The sequence below is a fragment of the Telopea speciosissima genome, chromosome 9 (assembly GCF_018873765.1).
Source record: "Telopea speciosissima isolate NSW1024214 ecotype Mountain lineage chromosome 9, Tspe_v1, whole genome shotgun sequence".
NCBI classification, from domain to species: domain Eukaryota; kingdom Viridiplantae; phylum Streptophyta; class Magnoliopsida; order Proteales; family Proteaceae; genus Telopea; species Telopea speciosissima.
The window spans coordinates 6,409,116-6,424,845 of record NC_057924.1 but is presented as its reverse complement, the minus strand read 5'-3'; the positions used below and the strand labels follow the sequence as shown (position 1 = coordinate 6,424,845).

Below are 15,730 nucleotides of genomic sequence, written 5' to 3'. Positions count from 1 at the left end.
CCTGCAAACATATCCCAACCCCTGTTCTTCCTCTCGCCCCACCCCATGCAATCCTTCCCGTCTCATCTTCTCTGGTGGAGTGGTCCTCTGCGTGGAAGGAAGTCAGCCACAATGTCGACTGTTAATATCCCAGCCACATATCCCCTATTAAAGCAGAATTTCCCTCCGTGCACCGCAAAAGAAGTTATTATCATCAACGGAGCCATCAATAACAGCAACAACACATGTCCTTCTATAGCCAATGTGAATAGATAACTCTGATAGTATGACCATCAATTGATCAACTTTGAGGACCAAATCTAAACTAAAAGAATAGTCGGGGAAGAAGGAGCTACAAGGAGTCTCGGCCACATCCCAACAGTCCTCTTACCGTGCCTCTCGAACAACAATTTCGGGACCGACCTTCTCTCATTCAATTCAACCACTCGACTAGCTCTGAAATTTGCCGCGTAATGGTCCACCCATTCTTCTCCCTTGTTCATTGACGATGATGACCAGGAAAGGCAGAGAGGAGGTTCCGCTCCACTGTGATCAGAGAAGGTAAAGGTGGGGTGGACATGGTGACTGGAGAAAGTAATTTTAGGGGCAAAATTGTACAAAGTGTTTCATGTTTAGAAAGGAATATTGTTTTGGTTGATTTTGTAAACCTAAAGAGTAATTGGATAGTTTGGTAACGAGAAACTCAAATGTGGATAAGCATGTAATTTTCCCAACATTGTTTCGTCTATTAATTTTCGAAGGTATATGAGGCCAATATGTTCTGTGGGAGAATGAAATCAAATCGAATTTGTTAAATACAATTCTAACAATAACAAATTCAGCCTTATTCCAACTTAATGGGGGTTAGTTTCATGGATCCAAACAAAATAAAATAGGAAAAATTGATATCTAAACAAAAAAGGGGAATGAAGAGTTGGAAAAAGAAGGATAAAAAATTATCTGAGTAATGAAAAATGGGGAATGATAAAGGAAAAATAGAAAATAAAATGTGTCAGAGGAAAAAGGCACAGTCTAGCAACTTAGGAGAATCTCAGCTGAATATTTCCACTACCGTTTAATTCCCACAGAATAAAAATCAACATAATCAAGACTCTACTAGGTTTGGATCGACTACCTTTACCCTCTGTTGTGAAGATAGAATGTAAATGCAGCAAACAATGTCTGTGATGCAGGTTTAAGAATTTGGAATCGGTATCCCGATCGGTGAGAAATTGGAAAAAAAAAATCAAACCAAATGTGTTTTAACCCTAGTTTTTTAAAGGGGATTGGTTGAGCTGGATTGGCCAAGACCGGAATCAGCTTCGACCTATTCCTATATGAATAATTATCACCTCCAATTCGTGGCCCGTTAAAATTTCCTTTAATTCCTCACATAGGAGCAGAAATGACCATCCTATCCCACCTTGGGCTGTGTGTTCAGGTAGGGGTAGGGTGATCATTTCCACTCCTACGTGAGGAATTGGAGCGGGTAGCGAATTGGAGGGGATACCGATTCATTTCTATATTGCCTCATCCCATGAAATAAAAAATTAAATCTATGCTGATGTCTCTGCGCAAAATCATATTGGTGCCCACGATCAGGTCGAGATTGCTGGAATAAGTAAAACTATTAGAGCACAAGGACAACTGCGGGGATAGCTCAGTTGGGAGAGCGTCAGACTGAAGATCTGAAGGTCACGTGTTCGATCCACGTTCACCGCAAACAACAATTATTTTTGTGTATATTTTTATCTATTTATAAACTAACATAATTGCATTCTTTTTGTATAAAGAGTACATCTGGGCTTCAGACTGAAGATCTGAAGGTCACGTGTTCGATCCACGTTCACCACAAACAACAATTTATTTGTGAACTAACATTATTACTATAATCATTTTCTTTCAGGGGAGATCACTCCTGAGATTGTGTTCCATTCTTTTTACCAAAAGAATTTAGGGGTGTCAAACCCTAGACTGAATCGGTAAAACAGGAATGCAATCTCAAATCAAATTGAATCGAATTGTTATTGGTTTGATTTCGCTTGAAGTAATGTAGAATCGGTGGAATCGGTTGACAATCGGCGTACTGATCAGATCCCAAATACTAACCTCAAAATTCATAAAAACCATGTTTTTCCCCCATAAGTATGTATATAGATACATATTAACACCATGATCATATGATGAAGGCATGAGGCCATTTTTATAAATAAACAAGTAGAGTGACACAGTAAATGTCTAAAAAAGAAAAGGGAGAAAGAAGAACGCCACCTGGCCATGCAGTGCACGCCCACGTTGCACTATACACATGGACACACATAATGACTACTGCACCCTCTGGAAAGATGAAAATGACGAGGGGTAGATCAAGCTAAATAAAACTATGGAGAATACACATTATGAGTGCACCTTATTGTTGGGTTCTCAAGTCTCAACATGCAGGTTGATGACAAGCAAAATCATATTAATCTAGCCAACCTAATGAGCATTGCATCTATTGCATCCATATGTGAATCATGAGGTCTCTGGTTCTCAAATATATAGGGAAAAAGTTCTCTGTCCAAGAGTATGGCCTCCGCCAGCACTGCCATGAGTTTATCTCTCTCCTCCCCATGTGAAAAGACACCTCTACCCCTTGTTTTTAGGAGGAGAGAGATAGACACATGGGAGTGCTGGCGTAGGCCACACTCCCGCACAGAAAACTGCTTCCCCAAATATATATTACCACAACTGCCTTTATTTCTACGCTCAAATTCCTAGTTCATGCTACTTGAGGATTAGTTGAAGCAATGAAGCTTGAAGAACCTCCTCTAATCAAGTTGTTAGCTCCCTAATAAGTATTATCAAAGACTGGAGTAATGCTTGCTACAAGAAAGGAGCAGTGGAAGAGAAAAATGGGAAATGAGGCCTTCTAGACAATTTACACAGTTCCAATGCTTGGAAGAAAAGGAAATTGCTACTCATCTAAAGTGCAAGTCATAATGTTTCAACACAAGCCCGGGGAAAAAAAGAACACATGAAATGAAGTCTTTACCCCTTTACATCCTTTAACAGAGACCTACCATACTCACAAAATGAAGGATGAAGAGGACGAAGTAGATTACTATATTAGGAGTTTCACAAACCCGTTCATCATTACTAGTTGCTGATTGTTAAGAGTAAGCCATAATGGTCACTAGGCAAAACAGGGAGCACCAATGTCTGCAATTCTTTCCTCACTTTTTTCTCCTTAGAATAAGTCAGTCCTGGTATTGCTTCCATCCCTATCATATCAACTGCACTTATTTTAAAATCACTTAACTTGCACAAAAATCGGTCTAATCGCTTCTGCAGTGTCCTGTTACCAGACAGCATCCGGTTGGACTTGGTATCATATGTCCATCCATTCTCCCCACGCCTTTGTTCCACCCAAGCATCCACCCACCCTTCAGGTAAGGGAAATTCACCATCCAACTTGTCATCCCAGTTCATGTCACCACCAAATATTACATTCGGAGCATCCTTGAGAAGGTTAATTGCCTCTTTTGCCTGAACAACACGCTCCTTGCTGAACATCTGGTCCCATTTAGGAGGTGCAGGGCTGGGACTCTCAAGGTGACTAGTAGCAAGAATCAAGGGTTTGCCCATCCCAACTTCAATCTCAGCCACACAAAGTTCTCTTCCCATTATAGAGTTTCTGAAGGGTTTACAGCTGAAGGATTTTATGGGTAGTTTACTTAACTGCAAATAAGTTTTAGACAGTAAGTTACAATTGCATGAACTAAAATCTTGCAAAAAAATATTAAAAAAATAATAATAAAGATGTGTGAAATAAAAGCTTAACTAGATGTCCAAATTTATAGGGATCCCGATAAACTGAAACCCACAAAGCAAGCCAAGGAAAACCATCAAAATAACGGAAGGCATCATGAAGAAAAATGTTGTTTATTTTAATGTATGGACACAAGCCAAATGTATCAGCTTAACATTATGACCGCTGAAAAGAATGTAATGGAACAGATGGTCAGCATTGTCAAATAGAAAGCTAGTACCATCAGATTCAGTCAACTTTGACACTAGTGATCTACCTAGTGCTAAACAATAAATGGATGATCCTGATCCATTGCATGCATAGTTGCATACTGCCATATAGAACAAGCTGGTCAAGGAACAGTAAGCTAAACATGAAAAGAATGCACAAAGATGAGAAGGGGATCAGAAAATTACCTGCATGCAGAAATATGGTCTTGTGTTTGCCATCTCACTTGGGACTGAACAAGTGTAAACTTTCCACCAGCTTGCATGCTGAAAAATGTCATAGATATTGGGTGTGACTTCCTGGAAAATAAAACTTGTAAAAGTTAAAATAAAAAAGAAGCATAAAACAAATTTCCTAGGAACTTAAATAACTTGAAAAGGGAATAGCAAAACCTGGAAACAGATGAGGTCCGGGGAATGCTGTTGAATGAGATCCCCAAGTGCTTTCATCCTCTTATGCATCTCCAGGTCTTCTCGGAACCAAACATTATAACTCAAAACCTTTAATGTACTAACACGAGCATCCTGATTTATGTCCACTGCCATTCATGCAACACTCCATGATGAAAAATTCCAAAACAGCAATAATCATGTCTCAAGCAGTTGTAGGCAGTTTTATATGATCTACAAGAAATCATCTTTAATTATAAGATAACTAATCATCCAACATTCACCCCATCAGTTGAGTTTTCACTCTTACTAAATGAGCTAAAACTACCATAAATTACTACCACAACAACATCCAAGCCTTATCCCAACTTAATGGAGTCGGCTACACGGACCCAATGAGAGACAATATATTAAAAATCTAGTAAAAGGGGGGGGGGGGGGGGGGGAACAACATGGACACAACAACATGGGTGTCGATATAATAAAGTTAAAATACAAAAGGGGGGGGGGACATACAACATCGACACAAACTCTAGGGCATCAACGCTTCTTAGCTATGTATCACTTCTTAATTGCCCAACATTCTGCTCTAGGTCTTGAAGAGGTGTAAATACAAAATAGCATCACAACAACAAAGTCCAACTAAATGGGGTTGACTGCATAGATATTTGATCTCCAATCAGCTCTATGTGATATCATACTAGGAGTAAGGCCTAAGCATGTCTTTCTTCACCGCTTCTCCTAAGGTTATCTTGGGCCTGCCCCTGGTTCTTTTTGGTTCCCTCAATTGGGATCATGTAGCTCTTCCGGACTGGGGCCCCTAAAGGCCTCAATTGAGACTCTCTAAGTTTATCATGTACCGGAGCTACTCCCAACCCAGCTCTAATATGATCATTCCTTACTTTATCCTTCCTAGTTTTCCTACTCATCCATCTCAACATCCTCATCTTTGCAACTCCATTTATATGGCACATCTTCACAGCCCAGAATTCTGACCCTTACATCATGGCTGGTCTAATGACAGTCCTTTAAAATCTTCCTTTCAGCTTTAAAGGGATACGCCGATCACACAATATTCCGGTTGCACCTCTCCACTTCATCCACCCTATTTTAATCCTTTGGGCAACATCAAGATGTGTGTGGCTGAGGGATGGGCGAATCTGGGAGGAGAGAGAGAGGGAGATAAGTAGAAAATCGGAGCGGTAATCGTGGGTTTGGAAGGATGGGAATCAAAGGTTGAAGGTAGGGAAAATCTGGGGTGAGAGAGAAAGTGAAAATCGGGAGTGAGAGAAATAGATAAAATAAAACAGGGGACAAAATAGTCATCACTCTCTCCTAATTTCATAAAAGAAAGAGGGTTCTTGTTGACCAGCTAGATTGAATTATCTACATAATTACAGTCAAGAATGTATCTACAAAAGACCAATCAAGTTAAATTAGTCCTAGTCCAAGCTAATAGGAAATGATCTGACCACTAAACTAAGCTACTCAAACGACCCCGTTGCCTTACTAATTTCCATTTAGATGCCTCTCAATACTGAACTCTCCACTTTCTTAGCTGCACCCTATGTTAACTGGACACGGAAATTGCTACAACTTGGGTATAGCAAATATTTACAGCATTCTCATTGGCTTACACAAATTGTTGGACATGGTTTCTGTTCATGATTTTAAGTGTCTGGGTAACATAGACTGCACCTATCAGTTTTAGCAGCTATACGATAAAGGATGTGTAATATCTGCATAGTAATTATCACCACAGGAGTGCACAGGAATCAGAAGCAAGGTGAATTCTCATAGGGTTGCAAGAAGTAAGACGGTTAGGGATCACAACCGTCACCATTTGGACTGATTCTCAAGTTATTGTTCTACTGCTGGACCAGGAGATGGGTAAATGGCCATGGGATATTATTACATTTCTGTCGGATATTAAGAATATCGTCAAAGACTTCATTAATATAACTATTTTAAAGCAGGATAGGTGTTTGATCTCTCTTTCCCATGATCTGGCTACCAGGGCAAGAAGAGATAGGATCAGTGCTACTATGGATGTTTTTGCTCTTTCCAGTTTTTATTAGCTTAAGTTATTTTCTTCCCAAACAAAAAAATATATCACCACAGGAAGTCAGCAAGTGTAATTTTAGACCATGTTAACCCAATTTTGTTATTAATAACAATTTATTAACATGGAGGGAAAAGAAAAGGCATAAGAAGAGCCCATTGTAGCAATAGGAACTGTTAGTACTGCCCTCACATTCATTCATTCTCTCTAGAACCCCAATTGGTTGCTTATAAACTAAAGTAATAGTAGTGACCTTGAAATGAATAAGATATTCCTCCAACAAACCAAAGAGCAAATATCTCTGACATAATAGGTAAGCTCCAGGGGCTTCTAACCCCAGAAGGCCAGAAATGGGCAAGCTAATCATGCTAGCAGGTCTCCATCCACTAAGAACAACTGTAATCCCAACAAATAACTTAGTCTGCAACCAAAGAGTTTAGACCATGGTTATCTACTGCCACCGAGTCAACAACTCCATAGGCCCTGAGTGTACTCTGCAACTCCGGACAACTCCTAAATTATCCTAGATGACAGAACACCCGTCAAAGTTTAGTTTGATGACGTTCTTAGAAAAAGGAAAGGATAAGGAAGGGCCGGGAGTGTAATACAGCACGTACTGTGGGGATTAGAAAATTAGAACAATGTAAGCTCAGAAATTTTCAACCTTTCTAAGTCGATTTATCCATCTTAAGTCGTAGTTGGAAGACCACCGGAAAATACTACAGCTATAATAAGTAATGAACCAATAACGAAGTCACACACAACGTTGTTAGATCTTCAATGGTGAAGTTTCAAGATCATCATAGATACATTCTCATTGTAGTAATTCATAAAATAGAACTCATCATAATAACATCCGTGGATAAAGCAAAATAAAAGCATACATACATGCAATCATGTTCCAGCAAGAGCAGAGCACAAGATTAAGAATGGAAATCGGCAAAACCATTGAATGGACAAAACCCTCCAAACAACAGAACAGAATACACAAAGAGGCAAGAACCAAAAGAAAATGGAACAATTTCACACACTTTAAACAGGGAAAACACAAAGCTGAAACCAATGAGGACTACAAAAGAAACGAATGGTATCAAGAAGAGGGGGAAAGCGGCAAGTGGGTATTTACTAGAATGAATATTAAACAAAAGAACAAAAGCTCACCTGAGACGGTTTCTGATTGCCTAGACGATTTTTCTCCTCGGAACTTACCCAATTCACTAAAGCTATCACCAATCTCAACTGTGTCCTGATTTTTCCTCTTACAGGGCTGCAAGGGTAAGAAAACAGAACCCACTTCGGAACCCAATTCATCATCTGATCCTAGAGAATCAAAATCCTCTAATCTCGATAGGAAAGAAGCCTTTTGTCTGGTACCGCATATTTCGCAGCTAGTACTGCCAAATTTGTTGGAGAAAGTACACGCCTTGCAAGACCATGTTAATGGTGAAAGAGAAGGCGAGGAGGATGATGGATTTAAAGAAGAAGAAGATTGACAAATTTGGCACGATAATGTTTGTGATGGAGGATTAAGGAAGGTGCACTTCGAGCAAGCCCAAGCCATCAATCCGAAACGAGAAGCAAAGCTTTTCTCTAGAGCTTTTGAAGAAACCCAATAGAAAGCAACCTGCAAACCAGTCGAACTGTTCACTGAGAAGGACATTCTTTCTAGGCGACTTTCTTTTAGCCTTTATAAACCCAAAAAGTAAGATAAAAAACCGAGGAGTCCAGGCCATTCAAATCGGATTTGCCGCTTTTTCGGCTCTTCTAATGTTGAGAATTGTGATACGCGTAATGGAAATGGATTAATGGGTAGTGGAAATCCGTGGAATACCCTAATTCAGGATATGGGGATGGTCAACCAAAAAAAAAAAAAAAAAAATGGGGATGGGGATCATTGGAATGTTTCTGTTATGTATCTAATGGGGCTGGATATATATCCGTATTAGATTGGACTAGTATAGTATGGGCTAGGTTAAAGGGAGTTTTTGATATATATCGGTCAAACACCTAATATTTGGGAGTAGAGGCTGTAGAGCCGCTTGAAAAGGACTACCTACATCACCACCAGAGTGAGTGTTGAGGTCAAGGGTCCGTTTGTTTGACAAGGACTTCAGTGCAGTGGGATAATTGGGGTGGAAAAGTGTTGATATGGTACTTCAAAATCTCACCCCAACATTGTTTGTTTAACTTGGGGTGATGAACTACAAAAGCTCAAGAACAACATTAAATGCTTTGTCTACTGATGTGACATTTGAAAATCCCACATCTATGCTGTCCAAAGTCTTACAAAAAACAAAGGGTTTTGGTTTATTGTACATAGGAAAAATATAAATCTCACATTCTCACCCCTATTCTCCAACTCATTACATTGTCAAACCCAGCTCCACAACATTCCCCACACATCCTCCCGTCAAACAAATGGGGCATATTTGTATCTGTCCAAATATATATTCAACTAATAATAAAAAGGGAAGCAGTTTTCTGTACGGGAGTGTGGTCTACACCAGCACTCCCATGTCTATCTCTCTCCTCCTTAAAACAAGGGGACAGAGGTGTCTTTTCACATGGGGAGGAGAGAGATAGACTCATGGGAGTGCTGGTGTAGGCCACACTCCCGGACAAAGAACCTTTTCCCTAATAAAAATTAGAGAGAAAGAACGCTAACCAGTGTTGTACCTCAACATGTACCTATGCCCAGACACAACCCAATGCGAAAAGATTGGCGCACCCTTGGTCCTTTCCGCCTTTCCCAAGAATGCACCGGTCTTTTCATGTTGGGCTATGTCTGGACTCTGGGCACAGTTTCACGTTGCGCCCAACGACCGGTTAGCATTCTTTTTCAAGATGCCCATCAATATGTTATATATTAAACCATATATTCTATGATCTGATTTAAAAATATGTGAATTTAGCTCATATGCCAAAAAGTGTCATATCTTTTGAAAAAAATATTTGTGGTGGGAGGGGAGGGGAGGGGAGGGGAGGGGAGGGGGGGGACAGAAGTGTCTAGGGATGTATATGTGTGTGTTTTTTAAAAAAAAATCACAAGTGTGGTGGGGGGGGGGGGGGGGGGGGGAGGAGACAGAAGTGTATAGGGATGTAATTAAAAATCGAAATAAGAAACGATGGATTTATGTAGATAATTATTATATACGAGTTCAGATACTTAATTTTAAGTATCCAAATGTTAATTACAATAAGAATTTGAACTTAGATACATTTGCTATGATTAAAATCTAAAATTACAGATGATTACTTGATAATATAAGCTTAACATGACTAACAAATTCTACATTTATCTACCTTTTCATTGGATAAAAATTATGCATTCCTATATGTTTTTAATTTTTATTTATTAAGAAAAGGAAACAGTGATTAAGAACCAAATTTATATAGATAGTTTCATATTCATTTATTCAAATCATTGGTGGATCAAAATTAGATGGATAAAGGATATATCACTTAGATTTCAATCACATTCATTTAACTAGTACACTAATCAGGTTTGAACTTACAGTTGCTGCATCTACTCTAATTTTGCACCATTTACATACCTTGGTATGTTTTCCACTCTAAAATTTAGTTGTGGATCTTGAGCAGCAGAGCACATGTTTGAAACATCGAATCGAAATCAACCATTTCAACTCTGTTGATTCTGAATGACCCGATTCTGCATGTACTGAGTCTAATTGAATTAGGTGGATTCTTGCCGATTTGAATCGAAATCGATGGATGACTAGTATCCGATTCAGAGCTTTTAAACCTTGACGGAGAAGCATGTCTATTCGTCATTAAAATCTAGAACTGAGCATGTGTATGACATGTACAAGAGTTCATCTGCAGATTAATATGAATAGCATATGGCGAATAATTTACCTCCATTGCGACCCAGTGGTTGCTGGTTTGAGTTAAGAAAGAGTCTCTCCACAAAGCGAGAGTAAAACTACATATATTATGACCCTCCCAGACCCTACAATGGCAGGAGCTGTCTCTCTCTCTCTCTTCTTTTTCAAAATTTTACTTTATTTTCTTTGCCAACCAAAAACACCCTAAAAGGGCTTTGTACATTGGCTTCCTGTTGTGATTGTAAAGCAACATATTCTTGATGCAAGGGAATGTAAAGTTGAATTTTGAGAGTAGTAATAATAAACAACAGCACAATGGTATGAGAGAGAAAGGTGATGACTTTTGTAAGGGGAAAAAAGGGGCTTTGTGGGCTTTTTGTGGTTGTCTCAACACATTGGAGGAGCCTCTTTCCGGAATAGTATTACATGTTTCAAAAGAAGGCCAAGACAGTTCAAAATTTGATAGATGTGTAGTTTGAAGAATATAGTTGCAGTGATATCAGTCAGGCAATATAGTCACTCCCACATGAAGAAATGATGATAGAAGATATGCAGTTTTAACAGTGAAGATTGAATAACTCATGACTTTTTTTTGGGGATAGAAGAATAACTCAAGACCAGGGTACTAAAAAATTGAATTTGATTGGGCAATTCAAAACCCTGTACAGCTTTTTGAAGATTACACCCAATCTTGGTTGATTCCGGCAGCTCCGTGATCGATTCTGATTGATTTTGTCCAGAATTGGAATTCTTGATTTGAAAACCCTGCTCATGAGTCTACTGACTAGCAACCATCTAGCTATAGTTCTAAGCATCAAATAATGGTTCCATATACCATCATCTGCTTCGACCTTCTACAATCACAAATCCATGCTATTGTTGGTTTTTTTTCTTTTTTTTGGGGATACGATTGTCCTTGTCCACAAAAGTTAAAGAGAATTTCAAGAACGGGTGCATGTGAGTTTGTCTATTGGAAACATTTATCTGTAAAATTCATCAATTCCAGAATTTCCATTAAAAAAATTGACTTCTCTGTATGGCCAAATCGAATAGAAAATTTGGCTCAATTGAGTAACTTCTTGTTGAAATAATTGAAAAAATCAACTATTCTTTTATTACAGGTAGATACACCACATCTTTCACTAAACAAAAACAAAAAAAGGACCCAAAAAGGAACCAAACAATTACATTCTTTTCTTTTCTCCTTGTCACCCCTTTCCTTGTGCACTCAGTTCCTGTATTTAAAACACTCTTTAAGTATGTGCCTTTCAGGAGGGGACCCATGGAACATCAATGGTGAGCACTGTGCATCCACACTTAAACAATCTTCTTCTTCATCATCAATCACTCTTGTAAAGAAGGAAAGCTTTTTCCCTTTGCTTTCGCGTAATTGCCTCACCCCATGATTATGGTAGTTGTGGTGGTGCCGTCGTAGATGAAGAAGATGATAAATAACAAGGGAACCAATAAACCCAACAGAGAAGTTGATAAGCTCTCACCCCTTTTGATGAAAGACCATCTTAACATCTCTGCACCACTTGTGTCCGTGGTGTTCCCACTGCTTACAGCTTTTGTCTTGTTGCTTACCTTCTTACTGCAACAATGTATACACATCACAAGTGAAACAGAGAAAAGAAAGAACCACTTGTACCTAATTACTGAAAGACACTTGAGAGAGATGGATCATTGATGGGAGAATTTAGATAGATCACAGACTCACAAGTGTACTTCTGTATATGAAATTGTAGCCCTCGTGAACTCTGAATCAAGGATTTGTGCATTGTGTGTGTGGGTGGGTGGGTTTAAATCCAGTATTCGAAGCATCACAAGAAGATTTCAGCCCAAAGGATTCTTCACAAGGAGAAACGGACACACAGTAGTACACTTAATGGTCATATAGCATCAAAATATCCCATCAACCAAAGCTCCATATTCTTAAGACGACAACCTAAGCTGCCCTCTGTAAAAGGTTACCATCACTTCAAATTCCAATGGTCCATAACAGTCTAGGGAACATAGACACTCGCCACACAAAGAGACAGAGAGAGAGAGAGAGAGAGAGAGAACTTTAAACAATGAGGGTGAGTGAAAGAATCAATACTAAACAGAGAGAGGGTAGGGACGCAGCTTTGCTCACCTTCCAGGAAAAATACAGCTCCCATGACCTGCCAACCACATAATGAAGTCAAGTCCCTATGTTAATGTCTTATTCAGGTCCTATGTTAATGTCTGACTCAGAGACTCTACTACACTACTTTAGCCTAATTGGATCAATTCGAACCCTTTATCACCCAGCAAATTCTGTTTTTCCATTTTAAATTGAGACAAGAGAATACAAGTTTGTAATTAGGAGACATTATTTAGTTTAGGGACACTTAGAAGTCAGAAACCCTGGGTTTGTAACTTTGTATCAATCAAAGGTGAGATGGTGGGACAAGCTCAAAGATTACAGTGTAAAATGTTGAGTAAAAAGAAGAAGAAAAAAAGAGCATAGTTAAGCGATGATGCATCTGGATTTTTTGCTTACTTGGGTCAGTGGTGGTGATCATAGCAACGCCCTTGAAATCGCAAGACCCTGAAGCCTTCCCCTGATTCTGGTAGTAGCTATCGAAGGCATAGGAAGCGTGGTTCTTCACATTGTTGGGGTCATAACAGGCCTCCCCAGGCTGTATCTCGGAGCAATTAGCCCTCCCAGGACCACACGCCCAATCCAGAGCCGCCTGCAATGTCTTCGCATCCACATTATCCATCACCACACAGTATGTCTGGTTCGTCGTATCGTTCGCCAAGAAAGTCCCACTCCCCGAAACATGAAGCACATACACAGCCGACCCGTTACCGTAGAACAACCCCCAATTCGCCTCCGACACCGGTGGCGCTCTCAGGTCCTCGTTGAACAGCTCGTATAGGTACATGCTCGAGGTTACTTCCGGATGCAGAGGCGTTCCACCGCGGTCGAACACATGCTTTATCAGATTCGAATTATAGGTGTCTGCGTTGTCGATGGTAGCGTAAGGTTCCTTGGAATCCCCCTTCGACGGCCACCCAGTCTCCGTCACCAGAACCTCCACATTCGTGATGTTCAGGTTCTTCATGGAGAAGTACGCCCCGTCGATCATGGCGTCCAGCACATTGGTATAGTGAAGCAGGGTATTAGGGTCGACCATCTCCTTGGACGGCGTCAAGGGCTTGAACAGGGTACTGTCCAGGGGCACCACCCCTTTGTTCTCCATAAACACGTAGTACGGATACAGATTCATCATGAGAGGAGAACCGGTTGTCGACAGGAATTGAAGCAGGGGTAGCATCACCGATGTGAGGGATTGGTTAAAGAAGGCCTGAGATGGGGGAAATGGGTCGAGTATAATAGATGCGGCATGGGTAGTCGAAATTTTGATCTTGTTTTGGAGATTGGAAGCCACTAGGGCACTGTAGAGGGACTGAATCGCCGGGACAAGAAGGGGAGCAGAGGATGGGATGGTGGTTAAAACCTCATCGCCGACTGTAACGCCGGTGATTAAAGTTTCCGGGTAAAATGCCACGACATTGCGATTGATCCAGGCGGCGGCGGTGGTGTTGGATGAGCCGATGGCAAGCAACTGGTTATTGGGTACACCAACAATAACGCGGATCTTGGTGCGAGCGAGGGCTCGAAGGATATCGGTGTCGGCGTCGTAGAGGCGGACATGGGTGATTTTCTCCAATTGAAGAAACGAAACGAGGTCCGCCGGAGATAAGATATTAGAGACGTCGGTACCGATGTTTAACCCCACAAAAGGCTCGTCGTCCGAGTTTTGTTGCTTCTTCAACTCTGCCACTACTCCTGCTGCTTCTGCTGCAATGAACCCACAAGAGAAATGGGAAAAAGAGGAAAGCTTTACTTGACAAGGAGTGATGGGAACTGGGATTTTTTAATTTACCTGTTATTGCCAAAAGAGTAGCTAGAAGTAGTAGTAGGAGGAGTGAAATTTCTGGGTTACGCTTAGAATCCGCCATTGAACTAATTTATTAAAGAGAAGAAACAGCTTTAGTTCTTCGTCTGCTTCCTCTGTTTCATCGGTAGAACCTTGCATTATCTTCCAAAATCTTCGTTTTTTCTCCTCGCTGAAGCTCTTCCAAGTTGAAACATGAAAGAAATCATGAAACACGAGAGACAGAGAGAGGACCACGAGATCTAAGTGGGAACTTTAGCAGCAAAAACCAGTGTCTGAACTCTGAAGAAGCTTTACTAGATCCGCGGCCTTGAAGAGTTGGAAGGGTGTGGAGTAAAAGAGTGAGTCCTGTTAGTAGTTAAGACAATTGATTTGCTTCCATTAATTTCTTCCAACTTTGGCTCTGGGAGTATCGGAATTTTACGACTTTCTCCTCTATTGAAGTTCCATAATAGCCCTCGAGGGCCGACAGCATGAGAGGAAGCTGGAAATCTCTATGTGACCATTTTGGGTAAATCGTTCATAGTCAGACCTTTTTTTGGTGCGAGTTCATAGTCCTGCAGTCGTCAGACTTCATTTTTGGCATTTTCGTGACGGACCAAAATGAAAAAACTGGACTGTGTCACACGCTTACGCTAACGAGGTAGGTTTTCAAAGCAGTGGGGATTATTCTTTTTTTATTGAAAGAGAACGCCACCCTGTTGTGCATTACACACTATTCCTACGCCCAGACACAGGGGTGGACAAAATGATCGCCACATTTCTAGTCATTTCCATCTTTCAGGGTACTACTGTCATTACGGGTGATCGATACCGGATTGATTGTATCAATACCTATTCCCAAGTAAAATGGTCCGATAATTAGGAAAAAAAAACATTGCCAAGATCACCCCCTATGCTCAAACACATGGTGTCATGAAATGATCACTCTGCCCCCTAGTTAAATGCTTGTGTTCGCACTCTCATTGGCCTCCATGTTTGGCACAATGGCCATGCAAATGGGCAATGATGGATGGATTATTATCCTCCCCAATTCCTAAAGCTCGATAGTACTAAGTGGAAATGTCGACATGTGACAGCTCGGACATCCAACAGTCCGAGGCCAACATACTCAATGAGCTTAGACCTTTGGACCCAAAGATGCAAAACTTGGAAACAAGATCTGGATTGAGTCTGATTGATTTCTATTTGACTCCAATTCTGGTATGTAATCTGTCAGATTCTACCCTAACCCTAGAAATGGCTTATGGACCGGTTGGATCATGATCCACGCAGATCCAATCCCGATTGTTGAAACCCTGGTTGGACCCGATTTGGAAGCCAATTCTGGCTTTTAAAACCATGATTAGACCTGATTTGGAAGCCGATTCCGGGTTTTAAAATCCTGGTCTAATCGTCATTACTTGTTGGCCACTTTGAAAGAATCGGCTGCATTTACAGGCTGTCACACTCCACTGGTGTCTGGTGCCTCGTACAAGCCAGCCAGGGAATTTCTATGAAATTTC

General features: G+C 40.5%; 2 protein-coding genes and 1 non-coding gene across 3 annotated transcripts; 1 reads left to right on the top strand and 2 right to left on the bottom strand.

Moving 5' to 3' along the window:
- The first annotated feature begins 1,628 nt into the window (after positions 1-1,628).
- Positions 1,629-1,701, top strand: TRNAF-GAA. Its single transcript has one exon. It is a non-coding gene; the product is annotated as a tRNA-Phe (tRNA).
- A 1,386-nt stretch (positions 1,702-3,087) lies between these two features.
- On the bottom strand, positions 3,088-8,097 carry LOC122640900. Its single transcript, XM_043834181.1, has 4 exons — positions 7,610-8,097; positions 4,390-4,535; positions 4,186-4,296; positions 3,088-3,699 (listed from the first exon to the last, which is right to left on the bottom strand). Exons 1-4 carry the CDS (start codon positions 8,007-8,009, stop codon positions 3,118-3,120), a joined length of 1,239 nt encoding a protein of 412 aa, XP_043690116.1. The 5' UTR covers positions 8,010-8,097; the 3' UTR covers positions 3,088-3,117.
- A 3,275-nt stretch (positions 8,098-11,372) lies between these two features.
- LOC122640062 (glucan endo-1,3-beta-glucosidase 1-like) lies at positions 11,373-14,475 on the bottom strand. Its single transcript, XM_043833175.1, has 4 exons — positions 14,214-14,475; positions 12,821-14,122; positions 12,431-12,458; positions 11,373-11,887 (listed from the first exon to the last, which is right to left on the bottom strand). Exons 1-4 carry the CDS (start codon positions 14,287-14,289, stop codon positions 11,689-11,691), a joined length of 1,605 nt encoding a protein of 534 aa, XP_043689110.1. The 5' UTR covers positions 14,290-14,475; the 3' UTR covers positions 11,373-11,688.
- Between the last annotated feature and the right edge of the window lie 1,255 nt (positions 14,476-15,730).

What these genes read in the sequence shown, in the direction of transcription:
- LOC122640900 (XM_043834181.1), bottom strand. Translation starts at nt 8,009, where the DNA reads ATGGCTTGGGCTTGCTCGAAGTGCACCTTCCTTAATCCTCCATCACAA. An exon ending in GCAATCAGAAACCGTCTCAG is followed by an intron (nt 4,536 to 7,609) that starts GTGAGCTTTTGT and finishes CATGAATGGCAG; the next exon opens with TGGACATAAATCAGGATGCT. An exon ending in GACCATATTTCTGCATGCAG is followed by an intron (nt 3,700 to 4,185) that starts GTAATTTTCTGA and finishes ACTTATTTGCAG; the next exon opens with TTAAGTAAACTACCCATAAA.
- LOC122640062 (XM_043833175.1), bottom strand. Translation starts at nt 14,289, where the DNA reads ATGGCGGATTCTAAGCGTAACCCAGAAATTTCACTCCTCCTACTACTA. An exon ending in GATCACCACCACTGACCCAA is followed by an intron (nt 12,459 to 12,820) that starts GTAAGCAAAAAA and finishes TGTGGTTGGCAG; the next exon opens with GTCATGGGAGCTGTATTTTT. An exon ending in AGCTGTATTTTTCCTGGAAG is followed by an intron (nt 11,888 to 12,430) that starts GTGAGCAAAGCT and finishes ACATTGTTGCAG; the next exon opens with TAAGAAGGTAAGCAACAAGA.